At 37.1% G+C, this 8,384-nt stretch overlaps 1 protein-coding gene across 13 annotated transcripts in view; it reads right to left on the bottom strand.

Annotated features, from left to right (window-relative positions):
* Positions 1 to 934: 934 nt before the first annotated feature.
* The window catches only part of CCDC18 (coiled-coil domain containing 18), a 120,330-nt gene continuing 112,880 nt past the window's right edge, over positions 935 to 8,384 (bottom strand). For 6 of the 13 annotated variants that reach the window (XM_074188178.1, XM_074188169.1, XM_074188177.1 and 3 more), the window contains one exon: positions 3,635 to 3,715. In XM_074188178.1, coding sequence (XP_074044279.1) covers positions 3,701 to 3,715 — 15 coding nt within the window. In that variant the 3' untranslated portion in view covers positions 3,635 to 3,700. Of the gene's footprint in view, positions 3,193 to 3,632; positions 3,716 to 8,384 lie in introns of those variants that run through there. The other 7 variants (XM_074188176.1, XM_074188180.1, XM_074188181.1 and 4 more) reach the window with 4 other exon arrangements.

Below are 8,384 nucleotides of genomic sequence, written 5' to 3'. Positions count from 1 at the left end.
AATGTTTGATTATTGCATTGATCAAAGTTCTAAAATCTAAGTTGTCTGTCTTTATGGTTTAGTGTTCCAGTATATACTATTTTGGTTCTGCTCACTTCCCACTGGATCAGTTCCTACCACCCAGGGTGATCTAAAACTAGCCTCTTTTATAATTTCTTATGGTACAATAACATTCAATTACATTCATACACCAGTTTTTTCTGCTATTCCCTAAGAGATGATTAAGGTACTCATTTAGATTCTACTTCTTTTCTCTATTCCAGGATCAGTTTGTTCTGTTTGTTACCATTCCCTCCATCTTAGCTTCATCACTCATTTTTTCCCTAGGGTCTGATGGATTTGTAAGTCAAACTATTGGCTTGGGGGGGGGGGGGAAGTGATCAATCTTTCTTTGTTTCATTTTATTTGTTTTGGTTTTTTTTAGGTTTTTGCAAGGCAAATTGGGGTTAAGTGGCTTGCCCAAGGCCTCACAGCTAGCTAATTATTAAGTGTCTGATTTGAACCCAGGTACTCCTGACTCCAGGGCTGGTGCTTTATCCACTGCCACCTAGCTGCCCCTCTTTGTTTCATTTTAGATGACAGCAAGGTTCAACTGACGTCCACTTCTCCCACCCCTTCCCTCCATGTCTGCATGTTATTCTTCTCATGAACCTCAATTAAAGGAGGTAGAAAATTCTACTTTCTCCCTTCCTTTTTTAAATTTTTCTTTTTTTTTAGGTTTTTTGCAAGGCAAATGGGGTTAAGTGGCTTGCCCAAGGCCACACAGCTAGGTAATTATTAAGTGTCTGAGACCGGATTTGAACCCAGGTACTCCTGACTCCAAGGCCAGTGCCTTATCCACTGTGCCACCTAGCCGCCCCTCTCCCTTCCTTTTAAAAAAAATTTTTTTTAGATTTTTGCAAGGCAAAGGGGGTTAAGTGGCTTGCCCAAAGCCACACAGCTAGGTAATTATTTTTGTTTTGTTTTTTTAGGTTTTTGCAAGGCAATGGGGTTAAGTGGCTTGCCTAAGGCCACACAGCTAGGTGTCTGAGGCCTGATTTGAACTCAGGTACTTCTGACTCCAAGGCCAGTGCTCTATTCACTACACCACCTAGCCGCCCCTTCTTCTTCCCTTCTAACACTGATGTAGCCTCTCTTTCCTCTATTCAAATCCTCAGAAAAGAATCCTCCAGGATTAAGATTCTAAAGACACTTGTTTCTTCTTCCCTATTACAATATTGGTACTACATCGTCATCATCATACAAATCCTCCTAACTGTTCAAATTTACTACTTTCCTAAGTTTTTCTGGATGGTTGTGTTTGTTCTCAAACTTCCTCATCAGGCTCTAGTCTTTCATCAGAAATACTTGAAAGAAGTCTCTAGGTCTTGTGGGATTCTGACTATAGTTGTTTGGTACTTGAACTGATTCTTTTTGGATCTTTGTATCATTTTTTTTCCTTTAATATATGAGTTCTAGAATTTGGCCAAGACATTCGTGGGACTTTTTTTTTTTTGGCATTTCTTTAAGAGGTGATTAGGTGATTATGTTTATTTTTCCCTCTGGTTCAACTAGATTTGGAGAATTTTCATTTATGACTGCTTGAAATAGTCTAGCCTTAAAAAAAATCATGGTAGTACATAGATAGAAGTTTAGATAACTCCCCTGCTAGATCTTTGAGTTTCAGAAGACTGGAAACTTAGGGTGTTAAGGACCTTGGAGCCCCTGGGTTGTCCCACTTCAGCCCTGTAGTACTAGAAAGAGGCCAAGGGGACTTGCCACAAAGGCATAGGTTGAGTGAGGCCTATACAGAAAAGGAGAATCTAGCAAGGCTGAGCCTAAGGTCTAATAAGAAGCAGCAAACCCAGATTTTTGTCTGTCCTTGGTACCTTTAGTCTTGTGGGTTCCACACAGTTAATGGTGCAGAGTCCAGAATACTTTACAAGCCACTCAAAAGGGGGAGGCTCCAGCCACAGGGTGGTTCCTTGATTCTTTGGGGGCCTGCTTTCCCTTCTTTGGGGTCTGCCCGTGATAGTAATATAAAATTTTGAAAAATGAAACCTGTTGCAGAGGGAAGGGGGGGGGTTGCTTGACCATCAACAGACATGGGTATAGATCTGCATCTTCTACTGGTACTCATTTGGGCAGTGGGGGCCATTTTCCTTATTTGTAAAGATGTAGGGACAGAAGAAAATAGGTTATTGTGAAAATAATTGTAGGTATGGTCATGAGCTAGATAACTGATTAGAAGATCTGAAGATAGGAGCTACATTTGCTAATAAATGAGAGTAATTAAATCTTCCCTCTAACAATCTCTCAAATGTATATCTAGTCCTTTTTTCTATTTAACCAAGCAATCAATTGATCAACAAACATTTATAAAGTTCCTACAATGTGCCAGGCAGTATAAGTAGTGTTGGAGCCACAAAACACATCAAAACAGCCTCAGAGACAATTTTTACCTATATAAGCACATACAACACACCTAGAAAACAGATATAAGGGAACCTTGGATACGAAGGAAACAAAGAAACTGGAAATTTCCTCCAATTTCTTCTCTAAGGATGCAAGTTTAGGTTCTTCTTTTTCACTAAAAATATTTTAAGGTATTGGCCTAAAGGTATTAGATTGGAAATCCTGTGATATTGGACTGTTATAGAACAAAGTACAAAAGAGTGTATCATGTAGGTTGAATCACTAGTAGACATACGACTCCAAACTCTTTTATCATTTATATTGTTATCACCACAATACATTTTTCCTTTAGGTAAAAATGTTTAACAAAAACACTTACATAGTGGTAAATCTTTAAAATTCCAGAAAAACTGGGTTTTGTCAAATACCAGAGAACAGTTTAGTACATTGGTGTGAATCACTGGCCTGAGGGAAGCAAGTAATATTTTTTAAAAAGTGGTCTTTTCTGCTGGTTGGTACTTCCAATTTTAATCCCTCTTCCTGCATGTGTTCTTTCTAATGAAAAAACACCGGGTCTGGGACTTTCTGGCACCTTGCTTTCAGTATTAAACAACAAGCTTTTTCCTCTTAGGTGTCTGATGTCCTGTCCTGCTTCCTTCTTTGGGGATACATGAATGTTATGTGACCTTTGTCAGGAACTGTAGTATGTGAGCTGGACGAGATTGTCCAAACTTGATCTGGAGGAGGATAATTCCCTGGTACAGTCTGTAGAAAAAGACCATTTCTCTGTTGGAACTTCTAGGACAGAGTGGATTACAGGTTGGTGATAAGGCTTATATAACATTTGTTACTTTTCAATTACACAACTGAAATTCCATTTGATCCCAATTATGGAGAATGAACAGGGGCTAACTAGCAACAACAACAAAATCTAAATAGAATTGCTTTCTATATTCATCATTGATTACCAACTTAAAAAAAATTCAAATAGTAAAAAATACATTAAATAAAATAATTAGCAATTTGACTACAAATTTAAAAAACACTTTTAAAATATCAACAAATTGACAATTAGATGTCAAATAGAGACTAAAAAGATGTCAGGTTTGTTAACAAAAGAGTTAATAAGTAAATTTTTAAAATTATCACCTGAAGTTTTAAAGTTTTAAAAATACTTCAAGATATAATTAAATGTTAAATATAAAATTTATTCAATGATAAAAATAGTCAATATAAAATATAAACTATATATGGTACTTAAGTGCTAATGAGCCGATTTTCTCAGCATACCAGTATCTTCATTTAATCACAAATCTTCTTCCTGGAATAATGTGAAATGCATAGGTTAATATATTTGAAATATTACCCTTTTATTATTTGAGAACCCACTATAATAGTTAAGACCACAATTTAGGTTTTTTAGGTTTTGTTTTTTTTTTTTTGCAAGGCAAATGGGGTTAAGTGGCTTGCCCAAGGCCACACAGCTAGGTAATTATTAAGTGTCTGAGACCAGATTTGAACCCAGGTACTCCTGACTCCAAGGCCGGTGCTTTATCTACTACACCACCTAGCCGCCCATTAAGACCACAATTTAACCTAAGCCAAATAGGGAACATTTTTTTCTATAAGGTCTGCTGAACCACAGGAAAAAAAATCAATGGAGGGTTATTTGAGAAAGTAATAGAATTTCAACTAATATTTCCTAGGTCTGTGATCTAGATGAGGGCAGTTTCTTTACTGACAAGATTACAAACCTTCTACTACTTAGAGCTGGTCTTTGAGCACTTCTCTAGCTGAAAAATTCATCACTATATAGTTAATCTGGTGATAAATCACCTCTCTGAATTTAGACAGGCTGGTCCTCAGATGGAAATAATAAGTTTTAAGTTCCACTCTAATCTAAGCCTTTCTAGCTTGATAAGACTGGGCAGAGTTGGAGTTTTGCTGACATAACTGTCCAGAGCTCAGTATGACCTCCCTATGTGATGCATTCATTAGGACTTGAATTTATATCAGTAAATTTTTTGAGAAAAATATGCATCAAAGGCTACATTCACTAAAATTTTTAAAATTAAGGATGTGGAACGTAACACTTTATGAAATTAATAAAAAATGTATTTCTATAACTACCAGCTTGGCTCCCTGCCTCCAGATTCACTTGTAAAATGGGGATAGATCTGGAGTTGAAAAAAGTCTCCAGGGACTCCAGTTCAACTTCTTCATTTTATGGGTAAGGAAACTGAGGCCCAGCAGGCAGGAGGCAAATTTGCCTAACTTGTATCACTTGATACAGCAAAATTAATGTCAAAGATGGGATCTGAACCATGATTCCAAATCCAGGGTCTAGGGTACAGGCCAATCACATCTCTAACACAACTCACAAGAGTTATGTCCAGTGAGATAATCTATGTCAAACACTCTGCAAACCATAAAACACGATATATGTTTTTGTGCTCTTTTTCCTATAATCACAAGAATGCAAGACTCTCAAATGCCTTACTGAAAATCATGTGAGTGTGTCCCTGACCACCTAATCTACTTTCATCCAGCTGACCAGCTCTGCACATTTGATTAGACTGACTCACCTATGCCTTTCTAAATTGGTAGGACCTTAATCTCTCTGCCATAGGGAGGTATCTTTACTACTTTACTCTTTAATATTTGGTGGTGGGTATCTCCCAAGCTCAGTTCCTGGGCCCTCTTTTCTTCAACCTCTCTATACTAGCTCACTTGGTGATCTCATCAGCTGCCATAGTGTCTCTATGCAGATGATTACCAATTTCTCATTCCCACATCAACTGATGCTCAGACTTCTCAAATTGGATGACCTATAGCCATCCCAAACTCAACATTCTCAAAGAGGAGTCATCCCCCCGCCAAACCTTACCTTCCAAATTTCTCTACTACTTTAAAGGGCACCAGTAGCCCCCCAAATATCTAGGCTTCCCAGCACCTTAACTCCTTACTCTCAAGTCTAATCTGTTGTTTAAAAAGTTTTTTCTTTTTACTTTCACAACATCATGTATTTTTCTGTCTGCTCACCTCTGTAAAAGTTCTTACTCCCTCTCACTTATACAATAGCAGCTTTCTTATTGGTCTCCTATCCTCACAATTTTAATCTACTCCTCTATTCAACTGCCATATGACCTTTCGAAAGCATAAGTCTAATCATGTCCTCTCCACTTAAACTCCAGCGACTCCTTATTACCTCCAGGTATATACATTCAAATGATATTTAAAGGTTTTCATAACCAAACTTTGCACACAAATTCTGCAATCTAACCACACTGCTATTCCTCACACAAAACACTCTATAATCTCTTGTCTCTGTCATTACATGGTTATTTCCTCCATGCTATGAATGTTTTCTCTCCTGATCAACTTCTAGCTTCTTTGGCTTCCTTCAAAACTCATGAATTTTTTAAATTAAGCTTTCTTCATAGTATCTAAGATGGCTTTTTACTTTTCACTTCTTAAAGTACTCACCATCAAGCATTTGATAACCACGTTAACATCCCACTTTTCTGACTTTTCTCTCACTCCTCCAGGTATTGTATTATACTCCAACTAAACTGTCCTACTGAATATCTTCTTTTCCCATTACTTCCTATTTCTTGCCTCTGTTCATGCTGGCCTTTTATAGCTAAGATGGACTTCTCCCCATTTTTAGTTGTAAAAATCTCTCCTTTCAACAACCAATTGAGGGGCTACCTCCTTCATGAGGTGTTTCCAATTCCTTTAATTGAATATGATCTTTCTCAAACATTTACCTTTTTTTTCAAAAAAGATCACATCTGTCCTATTTTATCCTTGATATACCTTTTCTACTCTTTATATAACAACAGTAGAGTCAGTTATTACATTAAAAAATTCATGAATTGTAGCTGATCTGATCCAAATAACTTATTTGTTAAGAGCTGCTCTCTTTACTCCAATCTAGCCATAATGGCCAACTCAACAACATCCCTCCTCCAGCCCTTTGCTGGAACTGTACCCTATGTCTGGAATGCTCTTCTTGAAATGTCTCAGTTGCAGGGTCATCCCTTCCACACAAGAGGGTCCTTCTGCCCCCCCCACAATTATTAGTGCTCTCTCTGTCCCTGTAATTACTTTGTACTGACTTTAATGTTTCCTTACTTCAAATTCTAAGACAGAATGGTTACTTCCTCCCAGGGTCCTAACTTCAGCATCTAGTTAGTGCCTTTTTTACTGACAAGGATCAGGTCCAAAAAGATGAAATTACCAGCAATTTAGGGCAAGGATTTATCAGCTCCTCTGCTTTTAACTGAGAAAGACCTCTCTTGCAGAAGCCTAGTAAGTAGAAGTCTCCCATTACAATGATGTCCTATGACTTTGTGCGACAACTTTGTAATCTACACCAGTTCAATTCAACAAACATCTATTTAAGTAACTATATCTACTATGTTAAAATATTATTCTAAGTATAAGGACATAAACCTCTGCTTTTAAGAAGCTTTATATGATACTGTAGTCTATAGTATATTTTTTCAATACTTCATGAATTATAACTTGCAATATATATATATATATATATATATATATATATATATATATATATATATATTAGGTTTTTGCAAGGCAAATGGGGTTAAGTGGCTTGCCCAAGGCCATACAACTAGGTAATTATTAAGTGTCTGAGACTAGATTTGAACCCAGGTACTCCTGACTCCAAGGCTGGTGCTTTATCCACTATGCCACCTAGCTGCCCAACTTGCAATATATTTCTACCAAAATATCACTTCCAATTCTCTCTCCTTTTACCCACAACTACTAAAAGGGTTTTTGCCTTGCCTCTTCTAATCCTTTCAGGTTTCCATATAGGTGAATATTTTCTCACTGTATATATGCCATCTTAAAGGAAGTGGAGGTTCTAGAATACTAGAAATATTATGGGATGGAAAGTATAGATCTAAGTTGTTAGTTTGGAAAAAGGCTTTCCTCTTCCTTTTGAGATAAGAAGGCATAAAAAGAAAGATATTTTTGAGGAAGGTTAGAATTCACTGACCAGTAGGGGTGGCTAGGGGCAATTAGAAGAAATTTATATAGAGACAGAGGAGGCACAGGTGTGAGTTAACTTTGATGGAATGATATATTTTTTTTAGGTTTTTGCAAGACAAATGGGGTTAAGTGGCTTGCCCAAGGCCACACAGCTAGGTAATTATTAAGTGTTTGAGACTGGATTTGAACCCAGGTACTCCTGACTCCAGGGCTGGTGCTTTATCCACTGCACCACCTAGCCACCCCAGAATGATATTTTTTTAAAAAAAATTAAAGGATGAGAAAGAGGGATACACTGGGAGGAGAAAGGGAGAGGGAGAATGGGGTAAAATAGATCACATAAAAGAGGTGTGAAAGGAAAAACTTTTAAAATGTAGGGGAAGAGGGGGGTGTAGCAGGTAATGCTTGAACCTTACATCAGCATTGGTTCAAAGAAAGAACAAGATACAGAAATCTATCTCATCCAAAAAGGAAGTAGGAGGGGTGGGGAAAAAGAAAAAAGTAGTATGGACAGAAGAGAGGGAAGATTAAAGAAGGCAATGTTCAGAAGTAAAATCTTTTTGATAAGGGAAAGAATGAAAGGTGAGAGAGAGAAGGATCAATGGGAAAATAATTTGGAAGGAAATACACAATTAGTAAGCATAATGAACTCACTCATAAAATGGAAATGGATAGAAGAATGGATTAAAAACTAGACTCCAATAATATGTTGTTTGCAAGAAATATACTTGAGGAACTAACGCAATCATTTCAGCGAGCAATTTGTGACTATGCCCAAAGGGCAATTCAACTGGGCACACTCTTTGATCCAATAATACCACTACTGGGTCTGTATCTCAAAGAGATCATAAAAAGGGGTAAAAAATCCACATGCACAAAAATATTTACAGAAGTTCTTTTTGTAGTAGCAAAAAATTGGAAAATGAGGAAATGATTGAACAAACTGAATGTGATGGAATACTATTGTTCTG

The sequence above is a fragment of the Macrotis lagotis genome, chromosome 5 (genome assembly GCF_037893015.1).
Source record: "Macrotis lagotis isolate mMagLag1 chromosome 5, bilby.v1.9.chrom.fasta, whole genome shotgun sequence".
Classification (NCBI taxonomy): domain Eukaryota; kingdom Metazoa; phylum Chordata; class Mammalia; order Peramelemorphia; family Peramelidae; genus Macrotis; species Macrotis lagotis.
This window is presented reverse-complemented; position numbering and strand designations above follow the sequence as displayed.